At 49.2% G+C, this 25,005-nt stretch overlaps 1 protein-coding gene across 1 annotated transcript in view; it reads right to left on the bottom strand.

Annotated features, from left to right (window-relative positions):
• The window catches only part of LOC128822985 (zinc finger protein 3-like), a 120,290-nt gene that overhangs the window by 12,483 nt on the left and 82,802 nt on the right, over window positions 1-25,005 (bottom strand). Inside the window, exon 7 of the mRNA XM_054004927.1 lies at window positions 4,314-4,396. Within this exon, the coding sequence (XP_053860902.1) occupies window positions 4,314-4,396 (83 nt within the window). The remainder of the gene's footprint in view (window positions 1-4,313; window positions 4,397-25,005) is intronic.

Raw genomic sequence — 25,005 nt, 5'->3', positions numbered from 1 at the left:
GTTTTTAAAAGTATATCAAGTACAAAATTAATCCTAACAATGGTAGTGGTAAAATTACTAGACGGAAATGGCAGAATTATCAAAAATAATGCAGAAGAGGTAAAATGTTCAATAAATATTTCTCCCCTGGATTTGGAGAAAAACAGATGTTGTACTCATATCATAAGATGTTGACGACGACACTCTTTCCATTCCAACAAGAACTCACAAGGACGTTAAACAGCAGCTATTAAAGTTAGACATGTTTAATCAGTGGGTCCAGATAACTTGTATCCAAGAGTTTTAAAAGACCTGGTGGAGGAGCGTGGTGGACTGTTAATGTTTATTTTAATTAGAACTTGGAACACTGGAGAAATTCCAGAAGACTGGCATAAAGCTAATGCAGTCCCAATATTTAAAAAGTGTAAAAAAGATGACCCAGCTAATTACAAGAGTGTCAGTCTGACATCGATACTGGACAAGATAATGGAGCAGCCAATACTGGATTTCATTAAAATAAAGAATTAAAAAAGAGGATAATATAATTAGTACCCATGAACAAAGGTTTAGAGAAAATAGATCCTATCAAACTAACTGGATATCCTTATTGGAGGAGATGAAAAGTTTGATTGCAGCTAATAGTATTGATGTAATATACCTAGACTTCGGTAAGGCATATTGTGCTGAACCAAGTCATAAGTTGACTAAAAAACTAGAATGATACAAAATAAACATGGCATACATTAAATAGATTAAAAACTGGGATTGTAAATGGGGAACCATGGTCGAATGGATTTATTTCTAGCGGGTTCCCGCAATAATTGGATCTTGGCCCTGTGCTATTTAACATTCTTATCAATGACCTAGAGGAGAATATAAAATCATCACTGAAAGTTAGCAGTTGCCACAAAGATTGGGGGTGGTGGGAACTAATGAAGTGTCAATAGATTCAGGCTCCAGCATTGGGAATCTGGGAAGTTTTCCCAGCCCTTGTTGGAGAGCTATTTCTTGTTCCACAAAGAGGGGACATTCCATTCCCAACTCCTGTGTCTTGAATTTAGGCTCTATATGGCACTACACCCCATATTCAGTATAGCTGTATGATTATAATAGGATTAGGTCATAATTATGATACATTATGTGCAAGATGCCTCATGTGCGGTGTCATTGGAAAAGTTATGATTTGCTGAATAGGATTATCCTATTTGTGTGCATAGATCATGTTTGTATCTGAAGTTATGGATATTGACTATGTACCTGTATTTCAAATGTTTTTACTCTGGGTAACACCCACAACTAGCCTTTCAGGTACAACAATGAAGAAGCCAGACAGTGCTGATGGCTCATCAACAAAGACAATGGACCGTGGAAGAGCTCAGCCTTCCTGTGAAGGTTTCAGGCAGCCTATGAGTCATGGCTACTATGACTCAGCAGTGCATGCTAGGGCATGTGACCAGACCACATGACACTGAACTCCATTTTGTTACCTCTATTTTTCCACAAATTGAACTGGGAACTGAGTTTGGAAGAAAGGGTTCCCGCCATGTGGAAAAGCTACATAAGGTGGGGCGTGACATCATCTCTTGGCCTCATTCCCCACGCAAGAGAACTCCTGGAAACACCTAAGAAACAAAGACTGAACTGGGTAAAGTGCTGGTCTCAGGGTAAAGGGATTTCTAGCTTGTGTATGGAAACTTGGTGGACTGCTTTTACCATCAGTCAGGGTGAGAAATTGCTAATTCAAATTCTATCCATATAGTATGTTAGGTTTAGTTTGAGTTTTTGGTTATTTGCTAAGTAATCTGCTTTGATCTGTTTGCTATCACTTATAATTGTTGGCATATGTTAGGGTTAAGTAAAAGAGCTGAGAAGCTGCTAATGTACTGACATTGCATTAGGGGACAAAGGCAGAGGCGAGGAAAGTGATCAGGAACAGTCAGCATGGATTCACCAAGGGCAAGTCATGCCTGACTAACCTAATTGCCTTCTATGAGGAGATAACTGGGTCTGTGGATGAAGGGAAAGCAGTGGATGTGTTATTCCTTGACTTTAGCAAAGCTTTTGATACGGTCTCCCACAGTATTCTTGCCACCAAGTTAAAGAAGTATGGGCTGGATGAATGGACTGTAAGGTGGATAGAAAGCTGGCTAGATCGTCGGGGCTCAATGGATAGTGATCAATGGCTCCATGTCTAGTTGGCAGCCAGTATCAAGCAGAGTGCCCCAAGGGTCAGTCCTGGGGCCGGTTTTGTTCAATATCTTCATTAATAATCTGGAGGATGGCATGGACTGCACTTTCAGCAAGTTTGCAGAGGACACTAAGCTGGGAGGAGTGGTAGATACGCTGGAGGGTAGGGATAGGATACAGAGGGACCTAGACAAATTAGAAGATTGGGCCAAAAGAAACCTAATGAGGTTCAAGAAGGACAAGTGCAGAGTCCTGCACTTAGGACGGAAGAATCCCATTCACTGTTACAGACTAGGGAATGAATGGCTAGGAAGCAGTTCTGCAGAAAAGGACCTAGGGGTTACAGCGGACGAGAAGCTGGATAGGAGTCAACAGTGTGCCCTTGTTGCCAAGGAGGCTAACGGCATTTTGGGCTGTATAAGTAGGGGCATTGCCAGCAGATCGAGGGACAGGATCATTCCCCTCTATTCGACATTGGTGAGGCCTCATCTGGAGTACTGTGTCCAGTTTTGGGCCCCACACTACAAGAAGGATGTGGAAAAATTGGAAAGAGTCCAGCGGAGGGCAACAAAAATGATTAGGGGGCTGGTGCACATGACTTATGAGGAGAGGCTGAGGGAACTGGGATTGTTTAGTCTGCAGAAGAGAAGAATGAGGTGGGATTTGATAGCTGCTTTCAACGACCTGAAAGGGGGTTCCACAGAAGATGGATCTACACTGTTCTCAGTGGTACCAGATGACAGAACAAGGAGTAATGGTCTCAAGTTGCGGTGGGGGAGATTTAGGTTGGATATTAGGAAAAACTGTTTCCCTAGGTGGGTGGTGAAGCAATGGAATGGGTTCCCTAGGGAGGTGGTGGAATCTCCTTCCTTAGAGGTTTTTAAGGTCAGGCTTGACAAAGCCCTGGCTGGGATGATTTAGTTGGGAAGTGGTCCTGCTTCGAGCAGGGGGTTGGACTAGATGACCTCCTGAGGTCCCTTCCAACCCTGATAGTCTATGATTCTATGCAGTAATTCTTTGCTTAATAAATAAGTTGCCATATTTTTCCATTCTCTGTTGCTTGTAAGAATTGATAAGAATCAATGCATGAGAAATCTAGTTGTTGGAATGAATGTCCTTTGTGTGAAAGAAAGTAAAAGAAATGTTATCTCCCCGTCCCTTCCTTTCGCAGCTACATAAACAAGCCCTGGCTTATGGCCCCTTCCACCCTCCCCTGAGAACTGATGATTAGGGAAATTTGTAGCAACACATTAATGCAAAGAACTGTATTTTCAAGGTAAAAATGTCTGTATGACATGCGCAATCCTGTGAATAATAGACGAGGTGGGTATACTAACTGTATGGGTGTTTCTATTACTTAAGGGTTTTGGGGGTGTTGTAATGGATGTAGGCGTGTACATACTAACTTAGATAAAAGGAGCGTGATGTAACTAATCCAGTGCTTACTCAACAATTGGGTCGAGGGGAACAGTATCGCAATAAAGAAGCCTGTACTCATATTCGCCTTCGGGTCAACCTGCTCCTTTTTTCTTCTAACAATAATCACTTAAAATCTATCTTTCTGCAGTTAATAAACTTGTTTTATGCTTTATCTTAACCAGTGTTAAGTATTTTGAGTGAAGTGTCCGGAGAAAATCTCATCGTGGTTAGCACAAGCTTGTTGTGCACATCTTTCCCATATCGAGGGGAAGGCAAATTATATTAATGAGATTACATTATGGAGATCCCTGTGTACTATAAAATGGTATAATTCTGAATTTATACTACAGCAAGTGTGCAAGTTTGGGGATCTGGGAAATTGGCTGTTGTCTTCTATCTGTCCTTGAGTGGCTCAGGTAAAGCACCCAGGTAGCTTAGTTGGGTGTATGGTGCCACCTGCTGTCGTGTTAGGTGATAACAGGGCTTGGAGAGGCTGACTGAATCTCCAGCAAAGCAGTGTGAGACAAGCCAGCTTGAGGGTTAGAGGGCACAGTGGTTCCCAGACAACACCCCCTAATCACACCCTAAATTACACAAGTCTCAGTGGGTTTGTCACATCGTGTTATTTCCTGCCTCCCACCACCTGTAGCAGCTACCACCTTCCTTTGCCTTTACTGCTCTTCTCCATCCAAGCAGAACCCACCACCAGTTCCGTGATTATCTCTTACCTGAGCCAGCTCCATTGCAGCCATTTCCTTCCCCCTGGGAGGATGGGATGATCTGGAGCAAAATGTGGACATTATTCTGTAGCCTGACAGGATGAGAAGGGCAATGTGAGAAAATTCAGATGGGGCTTTCGTCCATTCCACATGCCGATTCCCCTCAGGATTTTTCCCTGCTAATGGACATTCTAGGTTCTGTCACACTGAAGCACAGATTGACCTTCTTCCAGTAGAGGCCTAGCCCCCTCCCATCAGGGTGTAACCCTCTGAGAAATGGTGAAACTCTCCCAGTAACAGTCTCTGTTACGCTTATCAAGTTTGCGGACGATAGCAAGCTGGGAGGGGTTGCAAGTGCTTTGGAGGATAGGATTAAAATTCAAAATGATCTGGACAAACTGGAGAAAAGGTCTGAAGTAAATAGGATTAGTCCTCAACTGAAGTACTGTGTCCAGTTGTGGGTGCCACATTTCAGGAAAGATGTGGACAAATTGGAGAACATCCAGAGAACAGCAACAAAAATGATTAAAGGTCTAGAAAACATGACCTATGAGGGAAGATCGAAAAAACTGGGTTTGTTTAGTCTGGAGAAGAGGAGACATGATCACAGTTTTCAAGTATATAAAAGGTTGTTACAAAGATGTGGGAGAAAAATTGTTCTTCTTAACCTCTGAGGATAGGATAAGAAGCAATGGGCTTAAATTGCAGTAAGGGCAGTTTAGGATGGAGATTAGGGAAAAAAAACTTCCTGTCAGAGTGGTTAAGCACTGGAATAAATTGCATAGGAAGGTGGTGGAATCTCCATCACTGGGGATTTTTAAGAGCAGGGTGGACAAACCCCTGTCAGCGATTGTCTAAGATAATACTTAGTCCTGCCTTGAGTGCAGGGGACTGGACTAGATGATCTCGCAAGGTCCCTTCCAGTTCTATTATTCTATGAACCAAAGGCCAGAAAAGAGCAGAATCAAAGGAGTCACTTTGGGGATTCTCCCTCTCATTGTCCCCAAGGCAGCTGTCTCAGGTTTACAAAGTTGTTTGATACTCCAGCCTTTATACAGTGTGTCTTGGGAGTGCCCCTTTTCAAGGGTTGGGCCTAGTTTTAGCTTTTAACAAGCGTGAACCTGGGGGCTCTGACACTGGACCTTCTTGCCTCAGCACACCTTGTTTCTTTCTGTGGCTCCCCAATGAGTCCAAATGAGTAGATATGGCTCATAGACACTGTGCACATAAGAAGGGCCCACTATGTGAGACCAATGGTCCATCTAGCTTAGTGGCCAATGCCAGGTGCTTCAGAGGGAAAGAACAGAACAGGTAATCATCAAGTGATCCATCCCCTGTCACCCATTCCCAGCTTCTGGCAAACAGAGGCTAGAGACAGCATCCCTGCCCATCCTGCCTGTGACACTGGCAGATGAGGTGTTAGCTCTTGCAAAAGCCCCGATGTCTTAATTGAATATGGACAAACACATAGCTGGAATCAGTCTGACTCACCTGTGTTAGTATTGTTAAAACAGGTATTAGGATTATAAGAATGTGTTTAGACTTCATTGAATGCTCGTGAGTTGCTGCTTGGGATAATATCTGACTAGTTGCATTGTGAGCCTCTGTGGCTATGTAAATCACCAGACAGGAGAGAGACTTTACCTATGTGAAGTGCTGATTGGCAACAGAATGCATTACATCCTGCCTGGCAGGAACGGTCCATCAACACCAGATAGACTATTATGGGATGTTAAAGAAGACAAAATATTGTTGTTGTGCTCTTGACTTCCCATTAGCTGAGTTTGCAGTTCAGATCACATGGCAGGAAGGGGATAAAAACCCCATACAGAACGAACTGATTATCTGTATTCTGCTTGGACTCTGGGGGGCAAAGTTTCTAGGCATAAGCAAGAGATCCCCCGCTGATTAGCCTGGGTTAGTCCTAAGGAAGATAAAGAGCTTGCTATTATAGAAACTTCTATTACCTTTTGAAATTTAAGACTGTAACTTCACTGCATCTATAGGATTACCTGCTTTAACTCTATAAACAACTCTCATTTCCTTTTAAATAAGTCTAAATACAGGTTATTAAAGGACTGTTTACAAGCATTGTCTTTGTTGTGAGATCTAAGATTCAATTGACCTAAGTAAGTGACTGGTCCTTTGGGACAAGGTCAGGCTTGACAAATCATAGAATATCAGGGTTGGAAGGGACCTCAGGTGGTCATCTTGTCCAACCCACTGCTCAAAGCAGGACCAATCCCCAGACAGATTTTTGCCCCAGATCCCTAAATGGCCCCCTCAAGGATTGAACTCACAACCCTGGGTTTAGCAGGTTAATGCTCAAATTACTGAACTATACCTCCCCCCTGGCTGGGATGATTTAGTTGAGGATTGGTCCTGCTTTGAGCAAGGGGTTGGACTAGATGACCTCCTGAGGTCCTTTCCAATCCTGATATTCTATGATTCTATAACCGGCAGTAACTTGAACATTGCTGTGATTCGTGGTGTAAGGCAGTGGTTCTCAACCAGGGGTCTGGGGTCCGCTGGGGGGCCACTAGCAGGTTTCAGGGGGGCTGCCAAGCAAGGCCAGCATTAGTCTCGCTGAGGCCCAGAGCAGAAAGCTGAAGTCCCAGCGCATGGGGCTGAAGTCCAGGGCCCTGAGCCCCACCACCCGAGGTGGAAGCCAAAGCCTAAGCAATGTAGATTTGTGGGGCCCCTGTGGCATGATACCCTGAGAGAGGAAGAAAGTGCCCCAAGGACTCAGCCAGAGGGTTGAGCCCTGACACACTACTGGCTTAGAGGCTCTCTGCCAGTCAGGAAGGGGGAGCAGCGAGGGAAGACTGGTAACTGATGTTTGGAGGGGTGAAGAGGTTTGGGGGAAGAAGCGTCTGGGACTGGATAACCTGGGGCTGGGCAGTCTCCATGGGGACACTTGCTCCTCCTGTGCCCTTTTCCACACTCTCTTGTGAGTAGACAATGAGTAGACACTCTCTCCCCACCCCCAGAGGCAGCCATGTCTCAGGACTCTTCTAAGTTGCACCCACTAACTCTCTTCCTATTTGGGGTATAGCTCGGGGCAACAATTTCCCACCAAGATCAACCCAGCTGGCTGTTGGCTGTTCTGGTGCAACAGGGTGGGTGAAAGGCAGAACTGCAGCACTTCTCGGGCAGAATTTATTTTCTTCATGCAAAAAAAATAATTCTGCACTGGACATGAATTCTGTGCGTACGCAGTGGCACAGAATTCCCACATGAGTAACTCACACCAGGCACAAACATAACCTCCTCACTCCCATCTCTTCTCCCTATGTGTCGAGTCCCAGAGTTGCTGCTGTCATTAATGCACACAGGCTTTCACTCCTGCCAGTGCTGGGAACACCCAGTCCAGTTACAGGACTGAACTCCCATCACAGGGGACAGTCTCAGCTAAGGGACGGTGAGAGTGGGTACAAAGGGAAAAGAGTCGTTGTAGCTATGTTGGTCCCAAGGTATTAAAGAGAGGTATTTTTAATTGGTTCTAAAAGAAATTAACTCACCTACCTTGTCTCTCCAAGAGATCTGAAAGTGGCAGAAGGAGAAACAGGAAGACAGAGCTCAGGACTCTAAATCAAACGTTTTCAAACCCCTGGAAGAAACTACATTTCCCTTCTGCCCCTGGGTATGTTTGTGTCCTATATGAGGGACCACCCCATTCCTCTGACAGCAGCAAAGGGAGACTACAGACAGCCCCAGATGGTCTTTCCCAATCCTGGGATGTGTGTTGTGACAAAGTTTGTGTGTGGTGGGTGCAGCTAGACCGATCTGCAGAGTGGAAAGTCAGGGCAACTCTAGCACAGCATGGGGGCTGTGGGCACAGGTAGTATTTCTGGAGCTGGGCCTCTGTCCCCTCCAGGTCCTATGGCAGATGGCTTTGGAAGCATCAAGTGGGTCCATCAGTGCAGGGGAAGGTTGGGTAGTGTATGAGATTGGGGTGAGAATTAAAGGGGGGTCCATGCTCAAGAATGGAAGTCACCTCCCCACCCCTCTGCAGATCCCAGCAACTAGGGGTTTATCCTGTGAAGTGAATTTCATTCTGGGTGACTTTGAGCCAGCCACTGAAAGATCCTTGTGCCTTAGGTTCCACACTGGCCAAAGGAGTTTATTAGTACTCCTTCCCCAGACCTCCAGGGACAGCCAGGGATAATTAGTGGGTTATGGGAATTAGAAGATGAAAATTCACTAAGAACAATGATATTTGTGTGTTTATTATTAAATCCCCAGACACCCACCAATCGCCGTCCTCCTTCCGATGAGCTATAAATATCTAAGGGACTCAGCTATTGATCCTGCAGTCAGTTCCTGCCCTTCCCCACTTTCTATAGCAGCACTTTTAAGAACAGGACAGGGAAACATGTAAATACTTTGAACCAAATTCCAGAAGCTGCTGAGCATGGAGAAGTTAAAATGAAACCAAGGTTCCGTCTCTCCAAGGACCTGGCCCCTAGTGCAAAATTATAGACACTACATAACTGATAGAATGTTATTTATCTATTGACTTCTGGGAATAACCAATAGAAAAATAAAAAAAAACTAGTGAACGTGATATCCTGAGGGAAAGATCTCAGGTGTCTTTACAAATTGGTATGATCTAATCTGGAACTTTATACACTAAAATGCCTAATTCATAGCCCTGGCAATTGCCTGGTGTCACTACATGGCAGAATTAAGGTTGGGTGCCTTAGCTGTGAATTTCCACCCTCAAGCATATTGTGATTGCTGTTAAGGGGGTTTGACAAAATTCATTTTGTCTATTTCTTTCTTTTAATTTCAATAGATGATATCGATATTTATTTTTAAGCTCTTTTTTCAATGTTTATAATTTCAACGATCAGACCTGTGGGAAGTTATGGGGGTCGTCGGACAACAATTATTTAATTACAGTAAATGTTGAGATTCCAAAAGCCAAATCAATAACTGTTCAAAGAGAAATTGTCAATGTCACATGCAAAATATACAGTATAAATATCCTTAAATCAAACTTGACTTTCTCCAGAAGCATTTCTGTATATTACCTATATAAATATTTTTTCATCTGTGTGTGTGTGTGTGTACAGTGAAATCAACATTTACTGCAATTTATTCATAAAAATCCAATCCTTTCAAGAATAATTTTAAGTAATGACGTACTTGAATTCTTTCTTCCTGGACTGTAATGCTTCATTTCAGGACAATTACACCCTCCCTGTGATGTATTTAACTCTCAGTACCGTAACCCCATCGTGATGTAGCTGCTGTCTGGGAGCTCTGCTGAGGCCAGTGGCATTATGATCTGAAGACGACACTCTGACACATGAGCAGAGACACCTGGGGGAGGGTGGAGGATGAGGTAACATGGAGGCTACCAGAGTTGAATATGGCCCTACAGAATGTGGGGAGCAAACTCCCTCCCAGCCTCTCCTCTCTCCCACCTCCCAGAGTTAGTAATTCTGATAAATCGTTCCCTGAAATGTAAATAGCCCCAGTATGAGAGACCGTGATTAACGCAGGTACCTTAGGGGTTGCAGCGCCAGCCCTGTGCCTTGATGAGAAGAATTGCAGTAGAAATGGATTAGGCTGGGAGAGGGCACAACTGATATGGGACTGGGAGCCGAGTTGACCAACATGCGAGAACTCATTGGGGGGTTGGGAGAAGAAGTCAACAGGACTGGGTAGAGGCACTTCAGTATATTTTCCCCATTAACCATTCTGCCATGTATTTAATTTAGAAACTTTTCATTCACATCTAAACAACTTGGAGCTAAACTGGGTTGATGCATTTCCACTTACAGTGGTACAGTTTTAATTAGGTTCTTAATCAGATGCTTATGCAACACAAAGCAGTCAATAATCGGTGTGCTTTCATTAATTAACTTGACTGTGTGCTGTGCAGCACTTTGAAAAAAAAAAGATGGCATGAGCAAGTGTCAAAATTTTAGGCATTAAGAAACGGTAATTAGGTGTCAGCTCATTTCTCATGCATTTATCTTGTAATTTTAATTTCAGTTTTGAATCAGTATTAACACCATGTTGTTTTAATAGCATTAGGGTATATTTGTATAATTGTTTGCAAGATTTCATTGGATATTGTGAACCAGCAGTCTTAACCTTTTATTTTAAGATTCCTAAATACAATCCAGCGCACCACTGCTGAAAGGCTGCAAGCCCTGGCCGGTGACATGTTCCTTAGAGACCAAACACCTGACTAGCCCTTTTGCCCTAAAAAGCACTTTTGTCTCTTTGACATTGCTTTATCCACCCCCACCAGAAAATGCTATAGGTAACCAGGTAATTACAGCAGACCTTCACTACCAGCTATGTGCCAAAATTCAAATGGTTCTGTTTGTTTCATCTTTCATTCAGCTTTGCAATTATTAGATCCCATTTAAAAACTGGAACTGAAATAACCGAAGCAAGTTAAGAAGAGAGTGACATCGGGCACAGGTGGGGGCAAAACAAAGGGAAAGAACTGACTATGCAAAAAGGAACATCGCAAACTATCAGAGCCCCAGACCCCCGTCCAAGTGAATCCACCCCAGCCAGGCATATCAAGCTGGGCTGCTGAAAAATCGCCTATCCCATCTAGCAGTGAAAGCTGCGTGTTCCAGATGGAGCTATGGTGTGTGTGTCTGCTCTGCTGACATGCTGCTCTGGTACGGAATGCACGATGGCCACAGGGAGCAGAGACATGAACTCCTACAAAACAAAATCCCAGATACACCTCCAACCTCCCATCCCCTCCCCATCCCATCTCCACACTACCATCCCCTCCCCCACCTCCACATAGCCATTCTCAGCCTATTGTTAACAGTTCCTTCCAGCCTTCAGCACTATAAGTAAAAAAACCATGGTGTTAAAAAAGTTAGATTGTGCCAGAGAAACCTGGCATTTGATACAGGCATTTGATACATTTCACATGGGAAACTATTTGTTAAATTGGAGAAGAAGGGGATTAATATGAGAACTGAAAGGTCAAAGAATTGGTTAAAGGGAAGTCTACAAGGGGGTCATACTGAAGGGTGAGTTGTCAGGCTGGAGGGAGGTTACTAGTGGAGTTCCTCAGAGATGGGTCTTGGGACCAATCTTATTCAACATTTTAATTAGTGACCTTGGCACAAAAAGTGAGAATGGGACACAACGCTGGGAGGGATTGCCAATATGGAGGAGGACAGGAAAATCATACAAGAAGTTCTGCATGACCTTGAAAGCTAGAGTAATAGAAATGGGATGAAAATTAATACTGCAAAATTATGCACTTAGGGACTAACGACAAGAATTTTTGCAATGAGCTGGGGACTTATCAGTTGGAAGTGACAGAGGAGGAGAAAGACCTAGGTGTATTGAATTATCCTGTGATCAACATGAGCTGCCCATGTGATGTGGCCGTGAAAAGGGTTAATGCGGTCCTAGGATGCATCAGGCAAGGTATTTCCAGTAGACACAGGAAAGGGTTAGTACTTCTGTGAGTCTATAAACTGTGCTTTGTGTTGCACAGACACTAATGGGGATCAGAGCCCCATCGTGCAGCGCATAGCAGAGAACCTGACTGAGATCAGCACCCCGATTGTGCTGGGCACTGCACAGACAGAGAGGGACAGTCCTTGCCCCAAAGAGATCCAATCCAAGATAGAAAGGCTGTGACTTCCCCAATGTCACCAAGCCGGTCAGTGACAGAGCCAGGAACAGACCCCAGTAACGCGGCGAACAGCAGAGGCTAACAGCGGGAGTTTGCCTGGGAGCTGTCCGAGAGGAGGTACGCTAAGTGCTGCATTAGGGGGGCTGTGTTGGTGAGTATCTGAGTGTCTGCTGCTGGGACAGTTGGTCAGTTTGACCGTGTGCTTGATTGCTTGCTTGTTTGTTTGAAAAGTGTGAATTGGGAGTGCTTTGTTCCAGCTGGGCCTTGAGTGGGCCTGACTGGTATATAAGGGCAGTCAGCAGCGAACCAGCTGAGCGGCGAACAGCAGAGGCTAACAGCGGGAGTTTGCCTGGGAGCTGTCCGAGAGGAGGTACGCTAAGTGCTGCATTAGGGGGGCTGTGTTGGTGAGTATCTGAGTGCCTGCTGCTGGGACAGTTGGTCAGTTTGACCGTGTGCTTGCTTGCTTGCTTGTTTGTTTGAAAAGTGTGAATTGGGAGTGCTTTGTTCCAGGTGGGCCTTGAGTGGGCCTGACTGGTATATAAGGGCAGTCAGCAGCGAACCAGCTGAGCGGCGAACAGCAGAGGCTAACAGAGGGAGTTCGCTTGGGGAGAGCGCACTGAGGCTTTCATCTGCAGGTTTCTCTGAGTAGTTCCTGCAACTGTTGAGGAAGCTCTTAAGAGGACGGTGATATGGAAGGTGAGCGATCAGCTGTTGTAACCTGCACAGGTTGTGCCATGTTTGTCTTTCTTCCACAGGACAGAAGCGACTTTGTCTGTACAAAGTGCAAGCTGGTCTCCATATTGGAAGAGAAGGTTCGAGGGCTGGAGAAACGAGTGTCGACTCTGCGTTGCATAAGGGAAAATGAAGATTTCCTGGACAGACGTCAGGAGATGCTTCTACGGCCACAATGTTCTGAAGATTCAGAGCAGGCGCAGCAGGGACAGAAGGATTGTGAGGCGGTTTGGCAGCATGTGACCTCCAGAAGAAGAAAGAGGAGCGTCCATGCACCAGCAATGGAGATACAGGTGAGCAATCGTTTCCATGTTCTCTCTACAGGTACTAATGCGGAGAGTGGACTAGATGACCCATCTGAGGGAAGGGAGCAGAAGGAGACTCCACCGATTGGAAGGCAAAAGATGCACTGTCCTAGGGATGGGGGTTCCACGATCACCACTCCCAAGAGGAGGAGGAAGGTGGTGGTGGTCGGGGACTCCCTCCTCAGGGGGAATGAGTCATCTATCTGCCGCCCCGACCGGGAAAACCGAGAGGTCTGCTGCTTGCCAGGAGCTAGGATACACGATGTGACGGAGAGACTGCCGAGACTCATCAAGCCCTCGGATCGCTACCCCTTCCTGCTTCTCCACGTGGGCACCAATGATACTGCCAAGAATGACCTTGGGCGGATCACTGCAGACTATGTGGCTCTGGGAAGAAGGATAAAGGAGTTTGAGGCGCAAGTTGTGTTCTCGTCCATCCTCCCTGTGCAAGGAAAAGGCCGGGGTAGAGACTATCGAATCATGGAAGTCAACGAATGGCTACGCAGGTGGTGTCGGAGAGAAGGCTTTGGATTCTTCGACCATGGGATGGTGTTCCAAGAAGAAGGAGTGCTAGGCAAAGACGGGCTCCACCTAACGAAGAGAGGGAAGAGCATCTTCGCCAGCAGTCTGGCTAACCTAGTGAGGAGGGCTTTAAACTAGGTTCACCGGGGGAAGGAGACCAAAGCCCTGAGGTAAGTGGGGAAATGGGATCCTGGGAGGAAGCACAAGCAGGAGAGCGCAAGAGGGGAGGACTCCTGTCTCATGCTGAGAAAGAGGGACGATCGTTGAGTTATCTTAAGTGCCTATACACAAATGCAAGAAGCCTGGGAAACAAGCAGGGAGAAAAGACGGTTACTCACCGTTGTAACTGTTGTTCTTCGAGATGTGTTGCTCATATCCATTCCATTAGGTGTGTGCGCGCCGCGTGCACGATCGTCGGAAGATTTTCTACCCTAGCAACACCGGCGGGTCGGCTGTGGAGCCCCCTAGAGTGGCGCCTTCATGGCGCTGAATATATACCCCAGCCGACCCGGCGCCCTTCAGTTCCTTCTTGCCGGCTACTCCGACAGTGGGGACGGGGGGCGGGTTTGGAATGGATATGAGCAACACATCTCGAAGAACAACAGTTACAACGGTGAGTAACCGTCTTTTCTTCTTCGAGTGCTTGCTCATATCCATTCCATTAGGTGACTCCCAAGCCCAACTTAGGTGGTGGGGTCGGAGTGAGACATTGCCGTGTGCAAAACCGCTGATCCGAAGGCAGCATCGTCCCTGGACTGCTGCACTAGTGCATAGTGAGCTGTAAACGTGTGGACTGATGACCAAACCGCCGCTCTACAAATGTCCTGTATCGGAACATGTGCCAGGAAAGCAGTCGAGGAGGCTTGGGCCCTCGTGGAGTGAGCGGTGAGGTGCGGTGCTGAGACACCTGCCAGGTCATAGCAAGTCCGGATGCAAGACGTAATCCAGGAGGATAGGCGCTGTGAGGAGACCGGTGAGCCTTTCATTCGGTCGGCCACTGCAACGAAGAGCTGCGTCGTCTTTCTAAAGTGCTTTGTGCGGTCAATATAGAAGGCCAGGGCCCTTCGTACGTCCAGGGAATGCAAGCGTTGATCCTGGCGAGTGGCATGTGGTTTGGGATGAAAGACCGGGAGAAAGATGTCCTGGTTGATGTGAAAAGGAGAAACCACCTTAGGGAGAAAGGCAGGATGTGGACGAAGCTGCACTTTATCCTTATGGAAAACTGTATAAGGGGGCTCGGATGTCAGCGCCCTGAGTTCAGAAACGCGCCTTGCTGAGGTGATGGCTACGAGGAAGGCTGTCTTCCAGGATAGGTACAGAAGTGAACAGGTGGCCAGTGGCTCGAATGGAGGACCTGTGAGCTTGGAGAGAACCAGGTTGAGGTCCCACGTCGGGACGGGCTGACGTTGTTGTGGGTACATCCGGTCTAAGCCCTTGAGGAATCTAACGACCATCGGGTTAGAGAATACCGAGGACGCGAGTTCCCCTGGGTGAAAGGCCGATATAGCGGCCAGGTGAACCCTAATTGAAGATATCGCCAACCCCTGATGTTTTAGGGAGAGGAGATACTCCAAAATGAGAGGAATGGGTGCCTGCAACGGGGACGTGGCTCGTTGTTCACACCAACAGGAGAACCGCTTCCACTTGGCCAGGTACGTGGTGCGTGTTGAGGGCTTCCTACTGCTCAGCAGAATCTGTTGGACAGAGTGCGAGCATTGCTGCTCTGCCTGGGTGAACCATGGAGCAGCCACGCCGTGAGGTGGAGTGATTGCAGGTCGGGGTGACGCAGCCGGCCGTGGTCCTGCGTGATGAGATCCGGATACAACGGAAGCGGGATCGGTGTCTGAACCGAGAGTTCCAACAGTGTGGTGTACCAATGTTGTCTCGGCCACGCTGGAGCGACCAGAATTACCTGTGCCTGGTCTCTGCGCAATTTGAGCAGTACCTTGTGGACCAGAGGAAACGGAGGGAAGGCGTAAAACAGGTGGTCTTTCCAGGGAAGGAGAAACGCATCCGAGAGGGAGCCCGGAGCTCGACCTTGTAGGGAGCAGAACACGTGGCACTTCCTGTTGTCTCGGGATGCAAACAGGTCTATCTGGGGAAACCCCCACCTCTGGAAGATGGAATGTATGATGTCCGGACGGATAGACCACTCGTGCGTCTGGAAGGACCTGCTGAGTCGGTCCGCTAGAGTGTTCTGGACTCCAGGGAGGAACGATGCCGTGAGGTGGATTGAGTGGGCGATGCAGAAGTCCCACAGGCGAATGGCCTCTTGGCATAGGATTGACGAACGTGCTCCTCCTTGCTTGTTGATGTAAAACATGGCCGTGGTGTTGTCGATGAGAACTAACACACATCGGCCACGTAGGAGGTTGAGAAATGCCTGGCACGCCAGGCGCACCGCCATCAGTTCCCGAACATTGATGTGCAGGGCTAGCTGGGATGCAGTCCACAGGCCCTGGGTATGGTGTTCGTTGAGATGGGCGCCCCAACCCAGAGATGAAGCGTCTGTGACCAGGTGCAGAGAGGGTTGTGGGGCGTGAAATGGCATCCCCTCGCAGACCACATTGTGATCTAGCCACCAGGTGAGGGAGGTCAGGACCGAGATCGGGACCGTGACCACCATGTTCAGGCTGTCCCGATGTGGACGGTATATTGATGACACCCAGGTTTGAAGTGGGCGAAGCCGAAGTCTGGCATACCTGGTTACGTACGTGCAGGAAGCCATGTGGCCCAGCAGGGTAAGGCACGACCTCACCGTGGTAGTTGGGAATGCCTGGAGCCCTTGAATGAGGCTCATGATGGTGCCAAATCGGTTGTCTGGCAGGATGGCTTGTGCACGTCTGGAGTCTAGAACTGCGCCTATGAATTCTATTCTCTGGGTAGGTTCTAGAGTGGATTTGTCCTTGTTGAGTAGGATGCCCAACTCGTTGAATGTGTGCACTATTATGTGGACGTGAGCTTGAACTTGCTCCTTGGTGCGACCGCGTACCAGCCAGTCGTCTAGGTACGGGAACACCTGTATCCCTTGCCGACGAAGGTACGCTGCCACGACAGCCATACATTTCGTGAACACTCTTGGGGCCGAGGATAGGCCGAAGGGAAGGACTGCAAATTGGTAGTGCACCATGTTTACCACGAATCGCAGGAAGCGTCTGTGAGGTGGGTAAATTGAGATGTGAAAGTATGCGTCTTTCATGTCGAGGGCGGCGAACCAGTCTCCAGGATCGAGGGAAGGGATAATGGCCCCCAAAGAGACCATGCGGAACTTCAACTTTACTACGAATTTGTTGAGTCCGCGCAAGTCCAAGATGGGCCGCAGACCTCCTTTGGACTTGGGGATCAGGAAGTAACGGGAATAAAATCCCCTGCCCCTTAACTCTACTGGAACCTCCTCTATGGCCCCCATGGCCAGGAGCGTAGAAACCTCCTGAATAAGAAGTTGCTCGTGAGAAGGGTCCCTGAAGAGGGACGGGGAAGGGGGGTGGGAGGGGGGGATAGAAGAAAATTGGATAGCGTATCCCCTCTCCACCGTGCGGAGGACCCAACGGTCCGAAGTTATAAGGGACCAAGCACGGTGGAAGTGGGAGAGGTGATCCCGAAAGGAGGGGGTTGGATCCTGGGGGATGACTGGGGCGCCGTCCTCGACCGCACCTTCAAAAGTTCTGCCTGGGGCCTGAAGGTGGTCTAGGTGGCCCCTGGTTTGGGCCGGGTTGAGGGCCGGTCCACCTTCTTCTACCACCTCGCCCTCGCCTCCTGGCCGAGTCCTGTCTCTGACGAGGTGGGGGGGGTAGAAGCGCTGAGGCTGCGGCCTAAACGGCCTGCGCTGAGGGCCCACAACATGCATCCCCAGGGAGCGCATGATTGTTCTCGAGTCCTTTAGGCTCTGCAGGCGAGAGTCCGTTTTGTCTGAGAACAATCCGTGTCCCTCAAAGGGGAGATCCTGTAGGGTTTGCTGCAGCTCCGGAGGCAAACCCGAGACCTGAAGCCAGGAGATCCTACGCATAGCGATACCCGAAGCCAGGGTCCTCGCAGCTGAGTCTGCTATGTCCAAGGAGGCCTGCAAGGAGGTCCGAGCCACCTTCTTGCCCTCCTCTACCATGGCTCCAAACTCTTCCCTGGACTCTTGGGGAATCAGCTCCTTAAACTTCCCCATAGAGTTCCAGGAGTTGAAACTGTAGCGGCTCAGCAGCGCCTGTTGGTTCGCTGCTCTAAGTTGTAGCCCTCCGGCTGAGTAAACCTTACGGCCAAACAAATCGAGCCGCTTAGCCTCTTTTGATTTAGGCGCTGCAGCCTGCTGGCCGTGGCGCTCTCGTGCGTTCACTGATTCCACCACCAGTGAACACGGTTGGGGGTGGGTATACAAGTACCCATAGTCCTTAGACGGGACAAAGTATTTCCTTTCCACCCCTCTCGCTGTGGGTGGGATAGAGGCAGGAGTCTGCCATATCGTATCCGCATTCATTTGAATCGTGCGGATCAGGGGTAACGCTACCCTCGATGGGGCATCCGCTCCAAGGATATTCACGATCGGGTCGTGAACCTCCACTATCTCCTCCGCCTGCAGGTCCATATTACGGGCCATCCTGCGCAGAAGATCCTGGTGAGCCCGAAGATCTATTGGAGGCGGGCCTGTGCACGATGTGCCCGCCACTGCCTCATCGGGAGAAGAAGAGGAAGATGCCTCCGGTGGAACCGGATCCAAGGGCTGGTCCTGGTCTCCCTGTTCCTGGGCTGGAGCATCACCTGTGCCTGGGTCCAGGGTGTCAGGTGGTGCGGACCCAGAGGCCTCCATGCCCCCTGGCGGAGGCCGAGAGATGGTGGACTCCGGGGCCCCTCTGACGGAGTGACCGGAGCGAGAGGTCGACGCAATTGGAGCCCCTTGCGCCTGATGGTACGCCCACGGGGTCCAGAACGACCAGTGAGATGGGCCATGAGCAGGGTCCTCTGCTACCTCCTGCCAATGGCCTATGTCCTGCTCCTCGGCTTGACCCTGAGGGGGGTATGCCGATCTCGATACTTCCTCAGAGGAGCGGGACACCGATCTCGATGGCCATGGCGGTGCCGAGTGCGTCGAGACGAATCCCGTGGGATGCGGTGCCGCACGGTGCCGGTCCGGGGATGTTCTATCTCCACGCGGTGCCGGCGATCGGTGCCGGGACCGCGACCGGTGCCGATGACCTCGTCGGTGCCGGGAGTCGGATCTGGACCTCGACGAGGACCTGGAGTATGCCCGGTGCCGGGAGCGGCCTCTCGACGTCGAGCGTCGACCGTAGCGGTGCCGAGAGCTACGTCTCGACGTTGATCGGTGCCGACGATCATATCGGTGCCGAGACGTAGAGCGGTGCCGCGAAGAAGATCTTGGCCGCGAGTACGACCGGTGCCGAGATGATATTCGGTGCCGGGACTGCGAGCGGCGTGGGGACCTGCTTCGGGACCTGGAGCGGTGCCGAGGTTCCAGTCCTTGTGGAGGGCGCATCAAGGCAGGTTTCCCCCTCGACTGGACCGGGCGAGTCAGCGGTGCAGTCGGTGCCGGTGGTTGAGGCGGTGCCGGCTCCGTGAGAGCTATTAAGTCTCTCGCCGCCGCGAAGGTCTCTGGAGTCGACGGTAGGCACTGTATCACCGCCGGCCTCGGTGGAGACGCTATCTGCACCGGACTCAACGGCTTCGGTGCCGGAGTCGACGGTGCTGGAGGCACCTGTTTCCTTTGCTCCACCGGCGGACGCGGCTCTACCCCCGGCACTGGGGGAGCTGGCGTCTTCGGCACGGACGTCCCCGTTTTATGGGCTTTTTTATGCCCCGGGGATAATGATCGGCGCCGAGGCACTGCTTGCGGTGCCGACGAGGTCCGGTGCCGGGGAGGCTTGTCTGACGCCACTCGCGTGGTCGTCAAAGCCGGTGCTGCCGGTGCACTGCGCACCGAGGTGCTAGGCGCCGGGGTCTGGCCCGTAGAGGGAGTGTCCGGGCTAAGTGCCGCCTCCATCAGGAGTTGCCTGAGCCGAAAGTCCCGCTCCTTCTTGGTCCTTGGTCTGAAGGCCTTACAGATCTTGCACTTATCTGTTTGGTGGGACTCTCCCAGGCACTTCAGACAGGAGTCGTGCGGGTCGCTCGTGGGCATAGGCTTCGCGCAGGAGGCGCACTGCTTGAAGCCGGGAGCGTTGGGCATGAGCCCGGCCCCGCGGCCGGGGAAGAAAGGGGGAGACGACCCCCTTAATCCCCTGAGCTACTTAGAACAACTATAACAACTTTTTTAAAAACTATTTAACTATTTAACTATAAACACTATAACTATAACTGCTAATAACCAACAAAGCTAGGGAGAGTGGAGAACAGCTAAGCAGCGCTCCACAGTTCCAACGACCGTCAGGGGCGGTAAGAAGGAACTGAGGGGGCGCCGGGTCGGCTGGGGTATATATTCAGCGCCATGAAGGCGCCACTCTAGGGGGCTCCACAGCCGACCCGCCGGTGTTGCTAGGGTAGAAAATCTTCCGACGATCGTGCACGCGGCGCGCACACACCTAATGGAATGGATATGAGCAAGCACTCGAAGAAGAACTGGAAGTCCTGGCACAGTCAGGGAACTATGATGTGATTGGAATAACAGAGACTTGGTGGGATAACTCACATGACTGGAGTACTGTCATGGATGGATATAAACTGTTCAGGAAGGACAGGCAGGGCAGAAAAGGTGGGGGAGTTGCATTGTATGTAAGAGAGGAGTACGACTGCTCAGAGCTCCGGTATGAAACTGCAGAAAAACCTGAGAGTCTCTGGATAAAGTTGAGAAATGTGAGCAACAAGGGTGATGTCGTGGTTGGAGTCTGCTATAGACCACCAGACCAGGGGGATGAGGTGGACGAGGCTTTCTTCTGGCAACTAGCAGAAGTTGCTAGATCGCAGGCCCTGGTTCTCATGGGAGACTTTAATCACCCTGATATCTGCTGGGAGAGCAATACAGCGGTGCACAGGCAATCCAGGAAATTTTTGGAAAGTGTAGGGGACAATTTCCTGGTGCAAGTGCTGGAGGAACCAACTAGGGGCAAAGCTTTTCTTGACCTGCTGCTCACAAACAGGGAAGAACTAGTAGGGGAAGCAAAAGTGGATGGGAACCTGGGAGGCAGTGACCATGAGATGGTAGAGTTCAGGATCCTGACACAAGGAAGAAAGGAGAGCAGCAGAATACGGACCCTGGACTTCAGAAAAGCAGACTTTGACTCCCTCAGGGAACAGATGGGCAGGATCCCCTGGGAGAATAACATGAAGGGCAAAGGGGTCCAGGAGAGCTGGCTGTATTTTAAAGAATCCTTATTGAGGTTGCAGGAACAAACCATCCCGATGTGTAGAAAGAATAGTAAATATGGCAGGCGACCAGCTTGGCTTAACAGTGAAATCCTTGCTGATCTTAAACGCAAAAAAGAAGCTTACAAGAAGTGGAAGATTGGACAAATGACCAGGGAGGAGTATAAAAATATTGCTCAGGCATGCAGGAGTGAAATCAGGAAAGCCAAATCACACTTGGAGTTGCAGTTAGCAAGAGATGTTAAGAGTAACAAGAAGGGTTTCTTCAGGTATGTTAGCAACAAGAAGAAAATCAAGGAAAGTGTGGACCCCTTACTGAATGAGGGAGGCAACCTAGTGACCGAGGATGTGGAAAAAGCTAATGTACTCAATGATTTTTTTGCCTCTGTCTTCACGCACAAGGTCAGCTCCCAGATTGCTGCACTGGGCAGTACAGCATGGGGAGAAGGTGACGAACCCTCTGTGGAGAAAGAAGTGGTTCGGGACTATTTAGAAAAACTGGACGTGCACAAGTCCATGGGGCCGGATGCGCTGCATCCGAGGGTGCTAAAGGAGTTGGCGGGTGAGATTGCAGAGCCATTAGCCATTATTTTTGAAAACTCATGGCGATCAGGGGAGGTCCCAGATGACTGGAAAAAGCCTAATGTAGTGCCCATCTTTAAAAAAGGGAAGGAGGAGGATCCGGGGAACTACAGGCCAGTCAGCCTCACCTCAGTCCCTGGAAAAATCATGGAGCAGGTCCTCAAGGAATCAATTCTGAAACATTTAGAGGAGAGGAAAGTGATCAGGAACAGTCAGCATGGATTCACAAAGGGGAAGTCGTGCCTGACTAACCTAATTGCCTTCTATGATGAGATAACTGGCTCTGTGGATGAGGGGAAAGCAGTGGATGTGTTATTCCTTGACTTTAGCAAAGCTTTTGATACGGTCTCCCACAGTATTCTTGCCGCCAAGTTAAAGAAGTATGGGCTGGATGAATGGACTGTAAGGTGGATAGAAAGCTGGCTAGATCGTCGGGCTCAACGGGTAGTGATCAATGGCTCCATGTCTAGTTGGCAGCCGGTTTCAAGCGGAGTGCCCCAAGGGTCGGTCCTGGGGCCGGTTTTGTTTAATATCTTTATTAATGATCTGGATTATGGTGTGGACTGCACTCTCAGCAAGTTTGCAGATGACACTAAACTAGGAGGCGTGGTAGATACACTAGAGGGTAGGGATCGGATATAGAGGGACCTAGACAAATTAGAGGATTGGGCCGAAAAAAACCTGATGAGGTTTAACAAGGAGAAGTGCAGAGTCCTGCACTTAGGACGGAAGAATCCCATGCACTGCTACAGACTACGGACCGAATGGCTAGGTAGCAGTTCTGCATAAAAGGACCTAGGGGTCACAGTGGACGAGAAGCTGGATATGAGTCAACAGTGTGCTCTTGTTGCCAAGAAGGCTAACGGCATTTTGGGCTGTATAAGTAGGGGCATTGCCAGCAGATCGAGGAACGTGATCGTTCCCCTTTATTCCACATTGGTGAGGCCTCATCTGGAATACTGTGTCCAGTTTTGGGCCCCACACTACAAGAAGGATGTGGAAAAATTGGAAAGAGTCCAGCGGAGGGCAACAAAAATGATTAGGGGGCTGGTGCACATGACTTATGAGGAGAGGCTGAGGGAACTGGGATTGTTTAGTCTCCAGAAGAGAAAAATGAGGGGGGATTTGATAGCAGCCTTCAACTACCTGAAGGGGGGTTCCAAAGAGGATGGAGCTCGGCTGTTCTCAGTGGTGGCAGATGACAGAACAAGGAGCAATGGTCTCAAGTTGCAGTGGGGGAGATCCAGGTTGGATATCAGGAAAAACTATTTCACTAGGAGGGTGGTGAAACACTGGAATGCGTTACCTCGGGAGGTGGTGGAGTCTCCTTCCTTGGAGGTTTTTAAGGCCCGGCTTGACAAAGCCCTGGCTGGGATGATTTAGCTGGGAATTGGTCCTGCTTTGAGCAGGGGGTTGGACTAGATGACCTCTTGAGGTCCCTTCCAACTCTGATATTCTATGATTCTATGAACGCCAGAGCCTCGTCACCCGCAGCTTGGAAAGGTCCCCAGACCCCATTGTCTTAGAGTGCAGGAAGAGGTGGTTTGTCCATGGATGTACAGGCTGTCTTGGCAGGGCAGCTCAGCTGCAGTCCCTGCACACAGCTGGGGGTGTGTGTCCTGGGTCAGGAGAAGTCAGTGTCCAGTCCTGTGGGGCTGTGCTCCTGGCTCATACCTCCAGCACTCATTGCTGCCCCTCCATTACCAGCTGCACTGTTCAGCCAGCCCCAGGCCTCAGACAGGTCACTGTCATACCTCCCCACCCCCACCCCCCACAAGCCTTCAAACTGGGACATGGTGCACCAGTGCCAGAGTGCACTAGTGTAAATTCTGTCTATACTAAGGGTTTGCACCAGTGCCTAAAACACCAGTGCGGCAGAGACCTTGAGTACCCAAAACAGCAATACTGTGGCACTAGAACTGGGATCTATTTCTAGCTCTGTCACGGATCGCCTGGGTGACCTTGGACACGTCAATATTTCTCCTACCAAATTTAGTCTCTTTACAGCTGCGCAGAGAGACTGGGGTCTCCTCTCTCTCCAGAGCTGCTCACCACTCAAATCTGTGTGGTGTCCCCAGAGCTAAGGTGATTCAGCTCTGGAATAGTCTTACAAGGGTGGCTGTGGAGTCTCTTTCCCTGGAAGTTTTTAAGAACAGGTAGGACAAACCTCTGTCGGAGACAATCTACATATACTTGGTCCTGCATCAGTAGAGAGAGCTGGACTTGATAACATCTTGAGGTCCTGTCCAGCACTACATTTCTATGATGCTATGAAATATATACGTATGAAACACAACATACAGAATAAACTACAACATGTCAGCCAATTCAGAGAAAAAAAAAAAAAAACCTCACCACAGCATAAAGTGACAATACTAAGGAAAATACAATGCTAACACACACAACCTGGGACAATATTCCACAATGAAAAAGAGCTCATCTCAAATCAACACAACACAGGCACCAAACATGCTGAGGCAAAACAATGCACCATAAAACTATGCAACACAACATGGTGCAATCACAGTTCCAAATGGCACCATGCAAAACAGCTCAGCATAGAACAGGACACAGCACAAAAGAGAATTATTTCAGTGTAGGCATGGAAGGGATCCTGAGAGGTCGTATACTCAAGCCTCCTGTGATGAGTCAGGACCAAGTATCCCTAGACATTCCCAGACTGGTGCATCTCTAACCTGATCTTAAAGACCTCCAGTGAAGGAAATTCCACAACCTCCCTTGGAAGCCAATGCAATGCAAACACTCAGACCAAAACAACGCTATACACTCACAAGCTTGGCTTGGGATTAAGGGGAGAGGCAAGAATTCAAACAATCTGGGTTCAGTTTCCAGTTTTGCCCCAAATTCTTCATGCAAACTTGAGCAAATTACTTCAGCTCTTTGAGCTTCAGTTTCCCCATCTGTAAAATGGAGAGCAGCCTCCCACTATTTCCCTATTTAGCCTCTGAGCTTTTTGGAGCAAGGACTCTGTCACTGTGGGCATGTCTACACTGCAGTTAGACACCGATGGCTGGCTCGTGCCTTCTGACTTGGGCTCACACAGCTCAGGCTACAGGGCTGTTTAATTGTGGTGTCGATGTTCCAGCTTTGGCTGCAGCCCAAGGTCTGGCACCCTCCCACCTTGCAGGGTCCTACAGCCTTGCTCCAGCCTGAGCCCAGACATCTACACTGCAATTAAACAGCCCCTTCGCCTGAGCCCTGTGAGCCTGAGTCAGATGGCATGGGCCAGCTGTGGGTTCTTCATGGCAGGGTAGAGGTACCCTTGGTGTCTGTTCAGCACCTGTCACAACGGGGACCCTGACCTTGGTCAGTGTCTGTGCAGAGCCCTGCACAACAAAGTCCCTGTTCTCTGTAGGCGTCTGTGCAGTTCCTGGCACAACCAGTGCCCCAAACTTGGTCAGGATTTGTGCAGTGCCTGGCACACTGGGGGACATGATCTCAGGCAAGGCCTGAGTCATGCACAGTATGATAAGAGCCCTGATCTTAGTCAGACACCTGGGGAGAAAAGCGGGAAGATTTTCAAGAATTTGATGTCAGTATTTCAGAACTGAGGAGAAAATGGGGCACAAACTAAATATTTGCCAATATAAGGGATAAGCACCAA

Source organism: Malaclemys terrapin, chromosome 15, assembly GCF_027887155.1.
Source record: "Malaclemys terrapin pileata isolate rMalTer1 chromosome 15, rMalTer1.hap1, whole genome shotgun sequence".
Lineage (NCBI taxonomy): Eukaryota > Metazoa > Chordata > Testudines > Emydidae > Malaclemys > Malaclemys terrapin.
The sequence above is the reverse complement of the archived record's forward strand: the minus strand, read 5'-3'. Positions and strand labels throughout refer to the sequence as shown.